At 38.3% G+C, this 21,526-nt stretch overlaps 1 protein-coding gene across 1 annotated transcript in view; it reads right to left on the bottom strand.

Moving 5' to 3' along the window:
• The window catches only part of LOC144642197 (uncharacterized), a 210,725-nt gene extending 202,193 nt beyond the window's left edge, over positions 1-8,532 (bottom strand). Inside the window, exons 1-7 of the mRNA XM_078501182.1 lie at positions 8,393-8,532; positions 7,453-7,663; positions 4,425-4,619; positions 3,357-3,643; positions 2,729-2,876; positions 1,276-1,578; positions 366-689 (exon numbers count right to left, since the gene is read on the bottom strand). Of these exons, the coding sequence (XP_078357308.1) occupies positions 366-689; positions 1,276-1,578; positions 2,729-2,876; positions 3,357-3,643; positions 4,425-4,619; positions 7,453-7,540 (1,345 nt within the window). The 5' untranslated portion in view covers positions 7,541-7,663; positions 8,393-8,532. The remainder of the gene's footprint in view (positions 1-365; positions 690-1,275; positions 1,579-2,728; positions 2,877-3,356; positions 3,644-4,424; positions 4,620-7,452; positions 7,664-8,392) is intronic.
• Positions 8,533-21,526: the final 12,994 nt, after the last annotated feature.

Here is a 21,526-nt window from a genome sequence, read left to right on the forward strand (position 1 = left end):
AGCACTGAACTTCCCCAAAACGTTTTACATGTATTTTACATTCCTACTTAGTCTAAATTGTTTAGAACCTAACGAGCGGCGTCTTAAAAGTTTCTATAAACACATGATTGACAAATAAATTTATTTTTAAGGGATGCCCCTTTGTGTATATAGTACGTATAGTATACATCACCGAACAAATGTTTTAGATGCAGCTGTGAATGATTTCTACAAAGTCGTCAGGGCATCAAAAGGAACATGATTATTGAAAACAGGCCAGCTACACACACAAAGGTATTTCAATTGTGAATTAAAACAAAGATTTGATCAAACGTTTGCTGTTAGTTTCCGTATACGCATACGTATGCATACCGGATTGTCATTACCTCCTAATGTTACCACTCTCCGCATTTTGCTGTGATTTAATGGCGTCTCTGCAGAAGAATTCCATGCTGTCATCGCTATTTCATACTCCTTGCGGCAGCTAAGGTTAAGATTATAACGAATATCATGTCCTGACACGTTAACTGCGGTCCAGAGGCTTTTAATTTCATGTCCTGACACGTTAGTCCCGTTCCAGTGGCTTTTGTCAATCTCCGAAAATACTTCTCTGTAGTAGATAGTGAACAAAGAAGCAGTACAAGGTTTCCACTTGACCACAACAGCACTCCCATTCACTTCCTTTGTCCAGTTTACGATAACTGGATAACCTTCACAAAACCAAAAATAGGTCAATGTTGATTCGGTTGAAAAATGTTAAAATTTCTTTTATATATCTCACATTTGTCAAAACGTTCAATCGCTAGAGGCTTATTTTAAAGAATCTTCTTAACCTTTTATACTATGTAGTAAATTCCATACCCTCGTTTCTTCAACATAGAAAGTAAGGGGGTCAAGGGAGAAGGGAGACGGATACAATTCTGACTAGCTGGATGTGTCATTTATCACTGTTATGAAATCTTTAACATAGCGCTAGCTTAATACAAAGATAAACACTGTGCCATAAAATTGCCATCCAACGCTATGCTTTTGATGAGGTTCTAAAGGGGGGTTATAAATCCCATTTCCGAACCCAACTTTTGTCCAAATGCCATTTCCCAGTCTATATTTTGCCCAAATCCCAGTCCTATCCCCATTTTTTGTGATTCCCAGTCCCAGTAACCCGAATCTCATTTTCCCAGTGAAAAAAAAAAAAAATAGGCAAAACATAGTTCCCATTTTACCCTTTTCAGGCCTCTCTTTTGAAAGTCTTTTCATTATGCAGGCATTAAACAATTAACTACATTGTTAACATACCCTTAACTGACTTTGTTTGCCAGGCCTGTGACATGAGACCTTCTCCCATCTTATTCCAGGCGGACACCGCAAACTCATACTCTGTGTCACACTCAAGAGGCAGTGCACTCAGAGTGTTTGTTACGGCAGCAGTGTTGATACGGTACCAACCGTTCTCTTTAACTGGTGATTGAATCTCTTTGTAGTATACTGTGTACATAGTCAGTGGATATCCATTGCTATAAGGACGACTCCATGTCAAGTTGAAATCAGGAAATGATATTTCCTTCTCCTGATTTTCAATGACAGGAGGAAAAGGTAAACCTATTAAAAAGATAATAACTGCGTCAAATGTGAACTTTGTCTGTCTTTGACAATAGCGTCTCCTTCCATATTATTGTGCGTAATTCTCTATGATAAAGTCAAAAAGACGTCAAAATGATTCACTCCACTTTATAATAATCTCTGAGGAATTGTAGGTTTTTTATTGTGGTTTTTAGTGAAATGCGAACTCTGAAATTCAATCCTCAATCAACGGTTTACGCTTTTTGCTGCCGTCAATCATCTTAGCGGACCCCTCAGGAAACAGGGGCTCTCTACAACCGGGTCAAAAGGTCACGTCTATCAGTTGTGATTGGTATATTTCGATCCTTTTTGTTTGTTTCCGTTTTTCATGGTTCGTTAGCTGTCGCCATAATTATGATTGACGGCAGCGAAAAACGCAATCGTTAGTTGGATCTTGAATTTCAGAGTTCGCATTTCACTGACAACCGCAATAATTCAGTTACGAAAACGTCTTTGGATAATGTAAAGAACGTTTAAGATGGACTGAATAAAAACGACAATTAATTTGCACAACTTTATTCACCTCAATGTGTTATTTGAACTTCACCAAGCAAGTTAAAAGTCCTTCAACGTGAGCAACTTCTTTTTTTTTTTTTAATTCTGGACTAGTCCTCGACGACCGAATATAGTTTTGCATAACTTACACACAAAAACTTGAACAATGAACGAACTGCGATCACGCTCACAAGTAGATAGATAACGGACACGAAACCTATAAGAACACACACGGAATCTTGGTTATTGTACAATGACTTTTCACATGGTCGAAGAACTCGAACTTGCACTCGGCGACTTTAGAAAACATCCCGGGGGGGGACTCCCATATGAGAGTGACGGGGATGCTCGTCGTCTCGCTTAGGGGTATAAATTTCGGACTTTGGGTCTCGCTTAGGGTGTTCTGGGGAAAATGCAAGAAAATGACAATATTTTTAGCCGTCAGGGTCTCGTTTAGGGTTACACACGAAGAAATATACCAATATAAGTTTTTTTCTCAGAATTTTGGTATCTTTTAGGGGTCTAAAATAGCTTGAGCCACGCCCAGATTGGTCTCTTTTAGGGGTTCTTTTCAAAATTTCCGACGAGCATCCCCGTCCCTTTAATATGGGAGTCCCCCCCGGGGAAAACATACCTCCGGGTATCTTTGTTCCATACACTTCTACTCTGAGGGCCTTGTGGTTAACAAAGGTAATTGGTTGAAACCGAACGAATTGCGTCTTTGAAGGTTCCTTAAGCACATGTTGTATTATGTCGTTTCTTCTTGAATTGCCAGTAAATACCTGCAATAAATATGGATACCCTGATGATGACAACACGTGGAAAACGTTTGGTTGGTGTTTAAAATTTTTACCGTATTGATGAACTATTAAGGTTTTTGATTAGTATATTAGTGTGCTCAAAACGTTCAAAACCGGCAAACAAGCAAAACTGCCTTTGATGCAAAAATTTCCCACTTATATTTTATGAGCCAAACTGATATCATCGCAAGCGCTGTATGCTACCCAGGAGCTGACAGGATATATGATGAATCAAAAGCGCTCGTTATTAGACAACACGATTGCCTACTTGTTCGAAAGAAAACCATCTATAAATAGCTAACTCGCGTATCTGCTGGCACAAAGTGCATTAACATATCTTATATCTTATCTTATATACTTCCGGTAAAACGTAAAAGGTATATGAGTGTGTAACCCTCATTAAATAAAGTTGTTATTATTATTATTATAGGCTTTTATTATTATTTTTTTATTTTCACAAACCTTTTCTGTGTTGTTTTCTTTGTAGACGACCCAATCCACGAGTAATAAATGCAATTTGTAACTTGTGGTCCACTCAAAGGAAATTGGATTTCCTTGAGTAGCTACAGCGCAAATGAAGAACACATCTCCCAGGTTAATTTGCAGGTAGTCTTTAGAATTGTTGTTGTTGATAGGCGACCAGGCGCCCTTATCACTCCTCAGTCGTCCTGTTTGAGGATCATCACCCAATCGTGACGACGAGGCTGAGAAATGTTTGTCTTGCACCCCAATTGCTTGCGCCTGGCACTCTTAAATGGAAGAACACCGGATACTTATTTTACCACGCTAAGCGTGTACACTGTGCCATGCGATCACTTTAATCTGGATGGATCAACCTTGGACTGTAAAAAATCTTGAATGTTTTGAAAAGTTTACTAGGTCTCGAACGTACAAAAGGAAAGGGAGAGGTTAATGCCAGTTCTCTCGAGGTTTTTTGTAATTTTAAAAATGGTTTTACTCTGTGATGCTCAAGCTTTCAGTAGCTGTTTCGTTTGTCCAAGGTCATTTCGTAATTGTGAAAATAGGATTACTCTAAAATGCTAAAACTTTCAGTAGCTATTCATTCATTACTTGCGGAAATTGTGTTACGACAACTATGTGTCCATGACATTTGACGTTGTCATTGTGACATCATGATTACAGGCATGTCTGGCCAAAATAGTCATTTTTATTTTTTTCTTATTTTTCCTGTTTTTTTTTTTATATTTTTTAAGACATTATTGTATACTTTGCTTAAGGTTACATTTCATAGGCACAATGGTTGATTTTGTGTTATTTAATTTTCCTTTTTTTAGGCCTTGTACCACTGTGGGGGTGGGGGGGGGATGGATTGCCCTGTACGTCCTGGGATTAAGTTTGAACTGTTGAAAAATAACTGTTATGCCATCTACACGATCAAATATATTTGTCATAAGTATTTCAATTGTCACATAAAAATTACTATATCGCCAATAAAATTTGCATTTTTTCTCTATTGTAAATGACTAGTTATCTCGTGAGCTTTTACCACGCTGGTCAATAGTTACCTACCATTTCTTGAAAATTTGATGGGAAAAACTTTGACCTCACAGATGGAAAGTCTCTTGAAACCAGGGAATCTAATAGAAACAAATCTACCCACGGGTCTCGGACGACAACCAATCTTCTGTTCTGTTCTTCCACTTTTCAGGTTATGTAGTCGTCCACAACGTGGGTTTGAAATGCCTCCATGCTTACTGTCATCACCTGCTCAACAATATAATAAACTTTATTAAAAACTAGCAATGGTATATTGCAATTCCTGAGCTTTGATTGGTTAACAGGCAATGGTAAATGAGCTCATATACCATGGACCACAATGATTATATATGGCAGCCGATACACGTCAACGAAACAGCTGGAGAGCTCAAATATTGCAATTCTTTGGGCGTTTTCAATAAAACAATTATTCCACTCGCACTTGTTGGATAAGCGATAGCTATAGCCAACGAGACGCGGACTATCTATCATCTCATATCCAACTTGTGTTCGTGGAATAATTGTTGAATATATCACTGGAAGCAAGAACAATAAGGCCTTGGTCGGCAACACATGTCTCTTCGTCATGAATTACATTAATTTGTGGAGATAAGTGCGTCTCTTTTCAAAATCTGGAGTCACAGCCTTCAGAACGAAGCTCTCAGGAAATAGTATTATGGTTGCAAATACCGATAAAAAAAGCAACCCTGAGTTACTCTCAAAATCTGCAATCCCGTAACCGGCTCTGAGCGAAAACATGACGAAATAATATTCATGGTGGAACATTTTTAAAAGATGAATATGCAATAAGTATTTGTAAAAAAAAAAAAAAAAATTTCTCGCTTTGATAAGCACTACTTAATATTTGGGTTACATATATCCCATTACAAAAAAATTCTTTACGAGCGATTTTTCGTATTTGACAACTTTTATGTAAGAGTTAAATACCGAGAACGGAGGTATTAATATACATACATACGTTCGAGGTATTTATCTGACTTATTTTATGATTCTCTGTGTGATTTTCGCAACAAGCGGGTTGGTGTGTTTTGTACAGTGTCCATAACGTACGAAGAAAAACCTCCAGAGAAACGGCAAGGACATTTTACGAAGAGTTGAACCAACGACAGGAACATGGTCACTGTGGCCAAAGCTTCTCAGCGGAACCGAATTCCAGATAAGTTGTTAGGAAACGTTAAGGAATGCCATAATGAGACGCGCGTTGTTGTTTTCAAACAGGATAATCAAGCAGAATAAAATTTTTAACTGAGGGAATATGCAACTACAAATTCAACCGAGCAAATCGCTTATGTCGATTCTGTTTTTTCTTGAATTTTATATTCCCTAAATGAATTTAGAAACAGAAGAAGGCTTTTAAATTTCAAAAGACTCTAAATTTGAGGAAAATTAAATCTAAAAAAGGTTCGGGCTGCCTTTGTGGTTTAAATTGTTTTGTTTTATGTTGCTTTCAAGACTTAATCGTTGGAAATGTAAAGTTTAACCCTCGGACGTACAGGGGGGGGAGGGGGTTGGGGTGGATGCCACCCCCCATAAGGTTTATCCAAATTTTGAAAAAAACGATTTACTATACAATACTGAAACTTTCAGTAGCTGTTCATTCATCCTTTGCGGAAATTTTGATATGTCAACCATGTGTCCAAGATGCTTGACGTTGCCATGGCAATGCCACAAATACAAGCAGGTCTTACCAAAAAGGGTCATTTTTAACATTTTTCTGTATTTTTTCCAGTTTTTGAAACAAAAGTACAAGATTTGTTTATTTTTACACTCCATAAGCATTCTGGCTTGATTTTGCATCAATTTCCATTATTTTGTGACTTTCTTAGAAAATGTCGAAATCCAAGATGGCGGATCCAAGATGGCGGCTCTAGTGACGTCACAGCCAATGAAAATTATGTCATCTTGTAGAGATGATCAGTGAAAAATAATTTTGCTACGCATTAATATAACGAAAACTCCGGGGAGGGGTTCCAACCACTCCCCCCCTTGTACGATGGTGGGGGTATGAGTTTGCTTGTACGTCCGAGGGTCCAGACAAGGGGTTTGATTTGGTCAGGAAAAGATAAGTCGTACCCTAGAATAATAATGAGAGGTTTAACAAAAAATACAGAAACATCCCACGTTTGAGGTATTTATTTGTATAAATCCCTGACAGGAGGGATTTATACAGATAAATCCTCATTAATAATCAGAAATTCAATTCATCAGCCGTGCTCTTCCCTGCTACATTATCAAGCCCTCCTCGGACTTTTCAGTTTTCAACAGTTTTGCGTGACAATCATAAAGTATTTGTCACATAAAAGCTATTCAAAGTCAATTTGAATTGGTAATAAATGCCCTGGGGATGAATTAATGATATGCAAATATTTATATAAAAGGCAAACACGTGCTCCTCATTGTGCACTCTACTCTAGTCCGCGGCACCGAGCGGTTGGCAACCCGCCCACCCTCCCTACGAGGAAGCCGGGTTTAAAGTCTCGGCCGTCACTACCTAGTGATCTACTAAGCCTGGTTTGGGCTTGTCCCAGGCCAGAGCGATTTCCCATACCTTATCTACATGTCATGAATAACAATACCCAGGGCAGAATATTATACTAACACGCCAACCTCTCAGCAATTATCGTCGTCTATACGGGAAAATAATTGTTTTTCATTTTAGAGTACTTTATTTTCCTGTTTTTTTATTGTATCGTGCACATTAATTATTGTAGTTAGCTTCGTCGCTTATTTTTGGGTTGCTTTACGTGTTCTATTTTCGTGTGCATTTTTTTCTATTATTTCTAATGTCCTGTTAAGCGCTTTTCTGCGCTTTTAAAAGCTGAGTTGTCAGTGTTTTATGTCGTCATGATAGCCGCAGCAATCTTGTTAATTTCGTTTTTTTTTTTTCGTTTTTTTTTTCACTTGCTGTATTAATTTTTTCATTTGTTTTCCTGCCCTGTATATTTACCTCGTTTGTGTCATGTTTTATTTTTAGCAAATCACACGTAAAATTACGGACTTTGGAATAAGAATGCATTTCTCTATAAAGCCCTGAACTCACCGATCCTGATCTCATATCGGCCCCGTTGATCGTATAAAAATTGGATGGAGATCCGAGCCACAGGCAGAGATGATCCCAAGTCCACCATCCACCAGGGGTCTTGCTGGGTTCTTGTAACAGCACAGGTACGATACCTATTTCCATCTACTGCATTTCCAGCTCTGGATGGAACGCGTAGAAGACTGAATGGCAGGCTGATTTAAGGCAAGATCTTCCAGAAAAAAGTTTAAAACATTTAATCCATTGTTTTCTTACGACAGGTTTAAAGCAACGACGCATCCCCACACCCTTTGTTGAAAGGAGTATCCCTTAGAATGTTGCGACCTCAAACTAAGCTTGACTTCAGTTAACACAGTCTTTCAGTATTATGAAGGAACGTATTTATGTAACTTATCAAATTCACTGGTACAAAATGGAAGACAAATTAAAAAAAAAAAATCGTGTATTAGGTTCACTTTCTTTTCTTTATGGGTTGATCGCTTGTGCCATGTCCTGTCACATCAGCGTGCAACCTAAAGTTGAAGGTATTCGTCAGCTTCCACCAATTAACAATTAGTAGACTCTATATTTACCAATCAGAGCGCGCGCTTTATTTAAGTTGTGCTATAAAAATTAATCTGCGACACTTTTCCATATATTTTAGTTATGATTTGTCTATTTCAGTAACTTTAATTCGACAAAAGAAATTAGAGTTATTGGAAAATCCAAAATTTGGTCCCCTGTGATATTTGGCGATTGCTCGAATGTGGACCAAAATCTCTGGGGTTTACATTTAACAGCGATCAATCTTCTTTATTGTCGTTACTACTGGCGTGTAAATTTGTATTTGTGAACCCTCTCAACTACTAAACAAACGCGTCCTTAACAAAATACCAACGTCTGTTTAGCATCCTTGCTTAAATAAATCTTTGGGATTTTGTGTAAAGGTAAATTAACTTACTTCTTGCAGGTGTGGAGTAAACTTCAACTTCACAAAGCGTCAATATTTTCTTAGCTCCTGGTATCCGTATGTGTACATATCTTCCATAAACTGTGGGGCTGCACCGAAAATACTTTCCTTTGTCCTGTGGGACACTTAGATTACTTGCACAAAGGTGATTATTCAATCCTCCACTTGCGGCTTCATTTCCTTTAGAAAAATAAATACGATAAAATAGGCTTCTAAAGAACAGCTATAGGCCGCTTTATACGAAGAAAGGTTGTCTCTGGTAGGAGGGTTACCCTCTTCCAAGAGCCAGGATTTGACGAGTGTTTAAATGAGAGATGTTGCCCTGTCAACCGAGCCAAAGATGTGCCCTCCCGGTTTCATGCGTGCTCTTATATCCAGACCTGTCCCTGGTAGGTGAGTCAAAAAGAGCCAAAGTGTTTACAATGGGTGAAAGTTGGCTCACCCCTACCTTTAAAGCGAGTTACCCTCCACCCATGGTCACCCTATCCCCCGAGCCAACTTTCTCACGTAAACGCTTCGCTGCAATTTAAAACGACATGACTGTATGAAAAGCTCTCTTGCCCAAGGTGGCTCGGTATAAAGGGTAACCCTTTTGCCAGGGACAACTTTTCTCCATATGAACGTGCCCTAAGGTGTTGTTCAACAGAGGTGCAGAGGTTTTATGTTTCTAAGGTTAAACATTTTCTTTTCTGTTGTAGTAAATATATATACGACCTAATAAATGCGCATTATCTATTTTAACTTAAAATAAATCAGTGGAGCAGCCTGGTTGTACTCGGTTGAATTGATGTTTAGCCATATCAAACTATTATTTTAAAATAAGTTTGAAGACCGCGTGTTATTAAGTTGTATTTACCCACTCTTATCTCAAATCCGCTTAATCTGTCTCCACAGCAGCCTGCTCTGTTGAGTATATAAACTTCAAAAACAGGCAGCAGCTCCTCCAGATCAACTCTCCACCAGGGGTCAGTCGATCCCGGATCTTTCGTGTGTGTACATTTGCGATAAAGAAAGTGGTTGTTAGTCTTATCTCCATCCACGGCGAAGTCTGAGTATGAGCGATCATATATACTCGACTGTGCGGTAGGCTTGTATCGGGCAACATTGACTGAGAAAACAACCATTCAGAATATGGACATAAATATGATCAAGATGCATAATTATAACAACAAGAACAATAATTAAAATTATATTTATAAAGATACAAAATTGGTAATAAAATTGAACGACTGCGAGTGTTTCATACATAAATACATATACATAAACGAATGAACAATGAATAGATTGCTTTAATTATCCTGGGAGTGCTCTATGCATGAATATAAATGCATGAAGGGAGTTAAGAGGTCAACCTTATTGATAAAACTCCCCTAAAAATAGAAATAAACTAAGAAAAAACAATGAACATTAAAGATTATTAAAAGGTTAAAAAAAAACTGTTTAAAAAGTTAAATTTTTAAAAATGGTTTCACTGATTTCCATGCCAAACACGTGACAACAGCGAAAGCCTTTATTTGGAGTGCATGGAAACCATTGAAACATGGTAGAGCTATAGCCCTATTAGCCCCTTCCCCTCCGCAGTCCATGAAATATGCCGTTATTACATGCGTAATTAAAAGAAAGTTCTAGTGTAGATTTAAATAACATAAAACTGGGATACCTCTTGCCATTGGTTCTCCATAGAGCTCTATCCTCATGCAACAACTGCCATGAACGTCTTGAGGATAGATGCGCAAACCTCTGCCAGCAATGCCGGAACACAAAATATGTTTCACTCTAGTGTTACGGTCAAAATTCCCGGTGAAAATCTGTAAACATGTAATTTTGATTTCAGGTTTGTTTTAACCATCAGAATTTTTTATTATACTTTGAAACTGCTACGGCTATTTCAACACAGTTCTTTTTGTATCAATTATTTGGAATACACACTAACAGGTTCATTCCTAGTAAACCTGATTGCTAAGTGGCATACTAGAGCAGTTTTCAATTGAGTGTCGAAAATCAAATCCGTTTGTTTGGTTTTCATTGTACGCTTAGTGCCATTGGCTTAAAAGATCTCGCGACTAATCTCAGTGAACCAATCAGAACTCAAAGCAAATTCAATGTACTCGGCTCGCAGCGCGGTTTAACGCGCTTCGTGGCGAGCTACATTGGTATTTGGTTTTGAGTTCTGATTGGTTGAGAAAGTGGCGCGAGATTTTCTAAGTCAATCACTAATCGTAGAATGAAAACCAAAGCAATTACTTTGCATTTTAGTTTTACGACACTCAAGTGAAAACCGCTGCTACTATGCTTCCAATGTATCGGTCAGGATTAATTATGTTTTTTTCTTTTTGCAACAATGCGGTTTTAGCCTGGTATGCTGAGCCAGGCACAGATAAATACTAAACCCAAAATAATTGTGTATTTTCTGTTCTCCAACGTTTTTCAAACTCATTCAAAACTCAGTTTTCTCAAACTCAGTAATAATTCATTAAGTAAAACGACAAAGAAAATCATAACCGTGAAGGAGGTTTGGATACTCTGTCTTAATTAGGATAGATTTTTATAATTTCATTTCCTAGTTTACTCCTTAGTTTTTGTTTCGATTGAGAATATATATCAAACACTCGAGACAGTGAAAAATAAATTATCACTGGAAATGTGTACTTTGGCGGTACCCGCAAGGGAAGAATTAAGGATTTTTTGGTATATACAAAGTCGTCCCGCTTCTAAAAGAATTTGGGCCCCTACCTGTTTTATTTCAAAATTTAAGTCCCCTTGAAGTAATCAATAAGTAGACGCAGCTTAGCTGAAAATCAATGTTCCGTTCTATTTCGGGGCAATGACCTTAAAATCAAAACTTGATGCGTTACTCAGATACTCCTTCAATAGCTTCAGATGCACTAGCCATAGTATCACGGTAGATTTAAACACAACTTGAGCGTTATTTTTATTGATGTAAATCTGTCTTTTGGCTTTTGCCTTTTCTAAGCCGATGCTCACAAAAAAGCTTTTTAACTGAGCACACACCCGATTGTTTTAGTATTTTGAAATACCAATCTCACCATAACTATAACAACGTTTCTTAAAGCTGGGTTTTAAGCTTAGTAAGCCTCATTTGAGAGCCAGGGACCTCTTAACCATAGAATCAAGATAAATCTTCGACATTTTCGATTTCTATAGCCTAATTGAATTAAGCAAAACTTATAATAGTAGTACGGCGATTGCAACGTTGCACCAATTTAATACTCGTAAAACCTTCATACAATAAAAACTTACCATTCCCGCTGCTACATAGTCCTTCCAAGTCAATCCATCAGTGGATGATTGTAACGTGTATGTCTTAACCCATTGATCTCCTTGAGAGTTCCCCTGAGTGGACACAGCACAGATAATATAAAGCCTCTCTAAGTCAATTTGTAGATACGGCTTACTGTCATTTGTTGCTGCACACCAAGAGGATCCTTTTACGTAGTTCCATCGAGCATTCTTGGCTGGCGTGCTGGCATTTTGTACAGAGGAAGAGGTAATATCTCTATCAAGGATGTAGCCACCAATCATTCCAAGCCACTTATTGTGACATTCTCCTGTGAAAAACAAACATATTTTATGTATATTTGGTTACTTCTGCTTCTTGATAGATTAATTGAGTGATTGATCAATTAAAAGTTTCACCAGCTGTTAAGAGTAACAGGCTGATTATAGGCGGCGGAGCAGGGGTGCACGGGAGGGGGCTATATGACCCCAAAAGAAAATTTTTGTAGGCTCAGTAAACCCCCTCCCGACACCACCACGTTTCAATGCCGAAAATATCGCTGCCGCATCATGAAATATTCAGTGAGTCTCGTGATCTTTTCACAAAATGTTTCAATCAGGATAACGCTTGGCGAAATAATATGTTGTAGGATTTTCAACAAAACTCCTCTCTCCAAAACGCTACTCGGAGAGGTCCACAAACTGTTAAGATTGAATTTCAAATTAAGTGTATGCCTAATGGCTCCACTTAACTTGACCTGGGGTTTTAATCGATCGATATCTCCGTAAACGGTTCGAGTGCAAAGGTGTTTTGTTCAGTTTTAATGCCCTGCTCGCTACCGCCATTACTTTATGGCTTAACGAGGAAACTACAGAGCATTTGAAGGATATATAAAAAAATACATAAATATAAAAAAAAATCGTAGCTTTACCAAGTTGAATCGTGAGAGTTTGTTTCAGCTGTTTGCTTTCAGATTTCTATCATTCAACTAAGTTTGTGTTTGCAAAGCTTAATGGGGTATTCTAGCGCAAGTGCGTGACCGTGTGTTTTCAAAGACAGCATGCGTGAAATTGGATATACACGCGTGTTTCCAATCGTTTCTAATGCTCATTCCTGTATGTACCTTATTATAAATTACTTATTTCCGTGGAAGCTTAATTATTTTATCTGCCATAAAGTAACCACTGTAACCACATCATACCTAATGATGGCGACTGGCCTGAAGCATTAGGATATTTGTAGCTCTGTGAGAAAAAATGTCAGAAATTAAACATCGATAGACATGACCCAGAAGAAAAGAATCAGAAAAACCCAAAGAAGAGTTGTTCCATATGAGGTTGTCCAGGACTGCACCTGGCTCAACATGCTGACAAGCATCAACTTCCCACACCTCCAAAAACCTCGTAAAAGAACAGCTGAATGCATTTTTCAAAGGCAAATTATTATATTCATCATTCCAGATCATTCAATAGGTAATGCATTTGAAAAACAGTTTCTATATGGAACTTAAAGTACTCACCAGAAATATCAGCACTGTTATAATCCGAAGACGTATCGCCATGATTATACTAGTAGAATTCTTCCGTCACATCACGTAATGCAGTTAAATCTGTTCAAGAAACGTTTATGTAACAGAAAGGCCAGTAGTTAACGTTGTTCAAGAAATGCCTACCACCCACAGTGCCGTAGCAGGGGAGGGGCGGGAGGGGGGGGCGTGCCCCCCCCAGTTTTTCCCAAAAAGTAAAAAAAGACCTGTAAAAATGTTAAAAATAAAATCCCCGAGAGTGTAACAATAACATTTGTACTTCTTCAATAACGTACGTAGGGTGATGCACAAAAATATAAACAGCCAAAAACTAAACAAACAGAAATCGTGACAACAATGTAAAAAATGTCTCAAAATTGTCCAAAATGTCAATGTCAAAAATGTCCAAAGCGAAGCGTAAATCACAAGCCGAGAATGCTGAAAATAGCATTCCAAGCTTCAGATACAGGGGGCATGCCCCCAGACCCCCCTAGCGGCTCGCGCCTCCCGCGCTTGCGGCCCCCCCCCCCCCCCCCCTTTTTTACCCTTGCTACGGCACTGCACCATAGAAGACATGTAAAAGTGGGCAAAATTCAATCGAATTTTACTCGGGCAAATCTTTTACTTAGTATTGTATTCCCCACTTCTTTCTTTGGTGTGTGGTACCCCCGTTGGAATTCTATTAAAGACTATGTTAACTAGAAAAAAAAAATCGTTTTTGTCGATTCACTTACAGCACAAACTACTAGCAATTTCTGTTTTGCTCTTAAACACGTCTTAAACAATTTTGTGCCCGAAAGCTACCAGTCGATTGCCATAGTAAGTAAGTACGTTAAGTAAAGCCTTTATCTGAACAGTGTAACTCCATCAGCTTCACAATTACAACTGTTATTAATGGAGGCCCTGATTAAAAGAAAAAATGGTAATAAAACATAAAGCTTCGTACTGTGGAGCTCCGTACTTGAAGCTTGAAGGAGCTTTGGAGCTCCCAAGAGATTCATACAATTTGGCGGTTGGTTAACATTATATCAACAAGCAAAAATCAAAATCAAAACGGTGCTTTGGCGCCATTTATGTCACAACCCTGGTTGAATTTGGTAAACTTTTGTCTCCCAGAGTCTCACGCTTTGTTTATGATTTGTATAGAACTAAACTGATCAAACAAAATTGATCAAAAATGAAGCTTTGAAACAAAAATTAATATTCAATACCATTCGAATTCAAACATAAAAATCCACCAAATCTTTACCTCCGGCTTTAAAGGTCACATAACGAACTTCTCAAGACGGCGAGTCTCCCTTTGCAAGCAGTTTTTTTTTCAATATGCTAACAGAAGAAAAATATTTTTTTTTCACTTTAATTTTGGGGGTTATTTTTGTAAGCCTGGTTTATATATAATCGACTGAGAGTGTTTGATATTTCTTCTCAATCGTGAATAAAACTACGGAGAAACCCGAGAAATAAAATCGTAAAAATCTATGTTACATATCCAAGCCGCCATCGTAGTTTGTCGTAACTTGCCTTTGCCGTAAGCTGATGAGTTGTAAGTGACTTTGAAAGACGATATGGTCGATCGTAACAATTTTCTGGCTCGATTAATACAGTCTCATCAGCCAGTGTGACTGCTCTGTTCAAGCCAAGGGCCGATAAAAATTATTCTTACAGGAGTCTTAAAGTCGCTTGACAAAGTTTTCATTTAAAAAGTCGCCTGAGATCAATGACCATCGTCACTTTCGCCCGAACAGAATTTGCAGTGATCTTCGCAAACATAATCGTCCTGGTGGACTTTTATTGCTTTTATTTATGGACAAAATAACTGAACTTAACTATCAACTACTTCATAAATTAAACAAATGTCGATATGAGTTGATTTTTTTTTTGGAAACGTTGAATAGCAGAAAAATGCAGGATTCTACTTAAAAATTGGTTCATGCTTTAGCATGCACTGTCGAGTTTTAGTATACAGCTAATTCGAGAAAGGTTGTCGGAGAAAAGCACAAAATTTCACGAGACAAGACCGACAGATGGTCTGGGTATTCACTTGAATTTTGCATATGGGCCTAGAGGAAATGTACAAGTTTGTAATTTTGCTTGTGAAGATTTTGTGTTTCTTCTCAGGAGGACTTTTTCTGTAGCTCTACTTTTTCTATCGCATATCTTTTAGTTTTGAAAATTCTTCTAAAATTCAGCATGGCTAAAGTACCTTGTTTCCACATGTCTGAAGATAAAACATGCAAATTCGCGATTGCCACATGTCTAGAGAGAAAACGTGCAAAATCTCGTTTGTCATGTCGCCATCTTATTAGTATTCAGCACGTACAGTAGCTCTCTACTTCTACCCATACTACCTTTCGGTCTTGTCGCGTGCACTTTTGTGCTTTTTTCGGACAACCTTTCAGAATTAGCTGTCTACCACACAGGCGGATAGTACCTTTCGCGCGCTCTGATTGGCTAACTCGGAGGTGATTATTCACCTCCGAGCAGCCAAAGAGAAACAAAATGGCCGCGCCTTTCGCTTCGGCTACCGACTATTAGTTAAAGTTTTTGGCCGCTATTTTATTCAGCTTGTGGGATATATACTTAAACAATTTTTCTCTTTCACTTCAGTGAATAATTGTTAAATGGTGCCCGCGGGAACTTTGGTGAGCACGAAAGAAGCGTAACATTTGCTCGAGGCGTAAGCCGAGAGCAGCTCAAAAAAGGAATAGTAATAGAACACAAAGCTCTGAACTTAGGAGTTCCCTACTTAAAGCTTGAAGGAGCTTTGTTTCTTCAAACTTGCACGAGTGCTCTCCAAACTTTCCAAGTTCACCATAACGCGATAGTGCACAGCTAAAAGCATAAACCAGTTGTTTTAAAAGTTTGTCAGTGGAAATGTAGATTTAAACACTCGCGCGATAAAACAAATTACTGACGGAGCAATTTCCTTACACTGTGAGCGTGCAGTATTGGATTTTAATATACATCTTCGTTCACTGTCCAATCCACGCGCGAATGGAAAATAGATCCGTGATGCACCTGCGCAACTCGACAGTGAGAGAGCCGTGTCAGCGAGGGGGCCCCGACCACCGGGACCTGGTGCGACGAGCCACGGTGAGACTGCCAGGCGCGAGGGGGGACGCCGGGGGGGGGCGCGGCCGAGCGCAGGGGGGCGGGCGCGGCCAGGGAGAGAGAGCCCAGCCGCCACGCGTGGGAGCGGGAAAGAGAGGGGTGACGGACCCGCCGAAGTGGAGTGAGGAGGGCCCGGAGGGCCGCCAGGCGTGGCGGGAGCGCCGAGAGGGCCCCGGCGCCCACAAGACGCTGTGTGCCGGGACAGCCGACCCGACGGGCCGGCGCCCGGGGTCAACAAAACCTCACAAGTCTCTAACCCATAATTAGTAAAAACTCAGCTGTGTTCTGTTGGAAGTCCACGAATGTGATTAGTTCTTCCACTGCTTTCTATTCGCTGATTGAACACGATTTCGCAGGCGTTGTTCTTCAAAGTGTTAATCTTTCTTGGTTTTTCGCTTAAAAGTGCATTTAATTGTAGGTTTGGACTTAAGTTCTTAAGAGTTGCTACTAAAACAATAAGACTTCTCGCCCTCGGCGTTTTCTATAAGCGATAGTTAATTCAGTTGCGCCACGTTAACTATTAAATGGTGCACGCTAACATATACTAAATTCGAGTGAATGACTGTTTATTACAATTACTGTAAAATTTCTCTCGCGCTCATTGATTAATTTTTATCGATAATACACAAACTAGCTGGAGTGAACGAGCGTGGATCAGAGTTTAGCGCTGCCGTTCAAGACACCTTGAGACTCGATTACACCTTAACAGGAGTCCAGTACTACCTCTTTGAATAAAATTCATCAAAAATCGTTCAAAAATGTTATAAAAATTTACTGAAGAAGAATCAGTTTCAAATGAAAATGATTTCTTGTAGTTTAACGTGGACCAGTATGGGATCTGTTTATTTTGCCGCGTTCAAAGTAATTCATGAGAGTGGACTTAACTCGGGAATAATTTAGCGTGTTCTCAAAACAATTTCCAAATAGAACTAATGCTGAACTAAAAAAGGCCAATTTCGGAAATTTTGCTTACGAAACTTCCTTAAGCAGTTTTGAGTTTTTGTACGTGGTTTAAATTTTTCGCGGTTTTGATTCTGTTACGTTAGAATCGTTTTGGCTAAGACATATTCAGCTCAGTCTCTAACATTCTCACCTGGCTTTTTCCGGTTGAAGTCTACACTTCTTCGCTTTGGCTTGTCGTTCTTGTGAAAAACGTTCCTAACGCCAGTATTTTATGCGTCTGTACTGTTATTAATAATAATCAGTAAGAGGGAAGAAGCATTATAAAAATGATAATAATAAAAACTGGCGTCAGGTTGCTAAGTAGACAATTCTATTTAAGTTTGGTATTTGCTTTTCAAAGTAGTTTTAATAACTTAAGTGCTCATTAAAAGAAGTAAAAAATGAATAAATTATAAGATTATAGTACACATACAGTTTATGTCCTCTGCCTTATTGACTGACCAACAGCGCAAACAAATGTTTCCACTAAACCGAAAAAATATGTTTAGAAATTATTATTCGCGAACACCTTATTATATGGTGACTAGAAAAACCTTTCGTTTGTTTTAAGACTAAACGAATAAACATCTCCTGGCCCCATTATCATCAAATGCATTATCATTCATAAACTAATGACAAGGGCCAAAAGTGCTGTTTTAAAAAACATTTCCCCAGCAATGCAACGAAGCTGTTCCAAGAAATTAACTCGACTTAAAGTTGACATCTCCGAGTAGCATAACCATTCGTACACCAATGCCATTATTAGACGCCGGCCAATTCTTTCCTTTTTTTGTGGCGCGAAAGCTATTCAAAGTAAACGAATTTAATTTTCGAATACAGAGCTTTAAACACAAGAAGTTTTTACGCGTAAAGTGGTGGTGCATTAACATAAACTGTGTCAAAGGAGTCGACCTGTTTTTTTTTCTGTTTACATTTCAGCTCCACTCAAAAGGGTTTTCAAATTTTCAGTAAAACGCTGCTGTAGTACTAATCGCCATCGCGTTAATTACTAAAACCGTTTACGTTTTATGTTTACATAAACTTATCACAAAAAGCATGTTATCTCAATAGCGACCATTTAAACATTTTAAAAGTTTACTTAGCACAAAGTATGAAAATTTGCTTTAAGGCCTGTTTGGAATCTCATTAGCTAATTTCCTGTTCACTTAAGGCCTTCGAATGCAAGATTATAAAAATAACCCTTTGGCCAAAAACAATCCAAACACACCGTATTTCAATGTGTAAAATTAAAAGAAAATTTGTGATACCGAGTTGGACCATTTTAGTGGGTTTAATTTAATTTGCTAAGCTTGGCTGAAATATTCTCAGAGTCTTGTACAAAATTGCTTGCGATTAATTAGTGAATTTCGATCCCATTTTAAAGTTAAAAAAATGTTCGCTTAATAACTGATATTTTACCTCAGAGAAAAAAAAATGAATCAAACAAAGCAATATGCGATGAAATCTTATTAATGTTAGTCACGTTGTCGTAACTGTAACTCTTAACGATCCTTTTTTAATATTTGCCTAAAGAAACGGCCTCCATGTAACTGTTATTCACAAAATAGTGTCAGAAATCCTTAGCAAAAAACATATTTAAGAGCTTGTGACTCAGAGATCCAGGCAGGGGCCAGAAGAAGGGGGTCGGCCGATCTCCACCATATTTACAGCGTATGGAGGTCTTACCCAACTAGTAACCATGGTAACAATTTTTGATTGATTGGCTTTATTGTTTACGAAAACAGACCACCCCCCCAAAAATTACCCAAATGGCGTGACAAAAGTTGTGATTTTAGGTCAACTTCAGCAGCGTGTATCTCTGGATATATTTAAGCAACAGATTTAATTTCACATCAGCGAAACACTTGTCCTTTGGTAGTTTAAATGCGTACTAAATTAAATGTTTTCTGTACATCGTTCACGATCTGCATGCAAACTTAAAAGCCATACTTCGCAACATTTTCAAAAATCGCAAAACTAGGCATTTTTAAATTACAGTTTCTCCAAGGTCCGGGAAGTTACAGATATAAACCTAACTGCAAGTTACTCACCAAAGATAGGAAAACATTTTAGGCCAGTGTTGAAATTGGACCAGCGAATTTAAATTTTTTAACGGTTCACTGTTTTACCGCTTTTGCTGATTTCATTTTCAAAGCCAGTCCTATACAGTGTACGGCTCCCTCAAGCTGCTGTCGATCTGATTATCCGGATTTCGCCGTTTAAACGCCTCGCCAGGTGCAGAAATCAAAAGGCTTTGGTTTCTTGTCATATTATCCTTGATTTTGCTGCAAAGTATTCGTTCTAAGCGAGAGCGAAGGGAATGTTATGCCAGAGATTGCGTGACAAAAATTGAACACGTTGCTTTCAGTTCGGCCTTCAAACCAAAGAAACATTGTCGACATCTTCTCCTTGAATACGTGTTCCTTTTTCAAAAACAGATATCTGACATTCCAAAGATGAGTCCCAAATCCAGTACACAACGGATAAAATAACATGGTCGAATCTCCCCGTCAGACGGCCGCACGTTTCGTACGTAAAATGTTTGGACATTTCAACTGAGTTCCGCCTCTTTGAAGCTTGGTTTTAGTTCGTTAATACGTCGGACAATTTCGATCCATGGAACAGATTTGTATAAAAGAAGTGGATGAACTTTGCTCAGCCATTGGCAAAAGTTTCACGGAAGCTTGGGTTCACCACGAATTCTTGCGGCTGAACTGGCCTGATACGGCAGCATTGACGCCGAGGCTAGCGAGATTGTCGGGTGGGAGGAAGGGTGGGGAGTAGGGGGTGGGGGAACGGGGGGTGGACAACGAGATGTGATTTGCAGGATGGTAAGGGCGTGAGGTAACACTAATTAAGATAAATGCTATTTATATAATACTTTTTGCCATTTTCAAATTTATAGTTAACAATTTATGATTTATTGTTCATCTCAATTATTTTCCCCTTCCGTTTTGATTCGCTAGCCATTCATCACTGTCAATTTGCAAATAAACCCTTCATTATGAAGCTTTATGAAGAACCCTATGAGACCTATGAATTTTTTTGTACAAAGTCTCGGCTCGAGTTAGTGTCTTAGACATCGATACCCAGCTTTCGAGCAAAGGCTTTAAATGTACTACTATACTACCCTGATTATTTATGACACTAAGGACATGTTATCCTCAGAAAGAAAACAATTAAAATATTAGTTTTTTGTAACAGTTACCGTCTATGCGAACTGATATGTTTCCTAATATTAAACCGACCTAATTTCTTGAAAGACGCTAAACCTCCACGAGGGAAAGGGAATAGGTTTCTTCGCCATAAAGTAATGCTTTGAACTTTCGTGATATCAGTGCTAATTCAATTATTTCCAGCAAGAAAAGCATGTATATTTCATCGTGGGAACAAGACGTTTTGTCTGGCTTCAAGGAAGGTAAAACAAACAAAGTGCAGTATTAACAATTTGAATAAAATATTTTTCCTAGAAATGACACATTAAAAACGTTCACCTTAAAGTTTGTAGAATAATTGTGGCTTTCTGCTGTTCATTAACATAAAAGGGCGCTTTAAATTCTGACAATCCCCATGATGACATAAACTTAATATTAGAAAACCAGTGCTTTGATGTTCGCGCCACGCAAGCAGTTGCTCAGTAAAACAACGGTAAAACTAGTAATTTTAAGTCGTTTTTTAACATAATAAGAGGCAATAGCATTCTTAAAAATATTAGCTTCGAGGCGTTATCCACGCAGACTGTCATTCTGAACGATGATGTTTTTAATTTTTATTGAATTTTTAAATTGTTGTTATAAAAGTGAATTTTTTCTATCTTCCTAATATTTTTAGGATGTCTTTTTATATGACTTTTTAAATTTTTAATTTGTACACGGCCCCACAAGCTTTTAGCTTTTAACTTTTTACCGTGGTTAAATAAAGTTGTTGTGATTATTATTATTATTATTATTATTATTATTATTATTATTATTATTATTATTATTATTATTAGAAATGCAATTATAAAAGTTAACGTTCGTCCCTGTTTCAGCACTTGAAAGTTCGACGTAAAAAAATTCGATTACATCCCATTGCAGGTCTACTAACCAAGCACGCAAACAGTTTTTGTTTGAAAGTCAATTTCGCTTTAGGGAAGATAGAGAAGTAATGAAATGGCTTGCTCAATTTCCATTTTGGTTGACTCGTCTCACTCCAGATGCGGAGGTGTCAAAGAAGAAGACAAAAATGCTTTTTCGGTCACCTTGTTAAGTTGTAGAAAAGACGTCAGTGGATATTTGCGTTCTCTTGGGGCAAGCGGAGCACGAGGGCA

Source organism: Oculina patagonica, chromosome 1 (genome assembly GCF_052425735.1).
Source record: "Oculina patagonica isolate OP01 chromosome 1, crgOcupat, whole genome shotgun sequence".
NCBI classification, from domain to species: Eukaryota; Metazoa; Cnidaria; class Anthozoa; order Scleractinia; family Oculinidae; genus Oculina; species Oculina patagonica.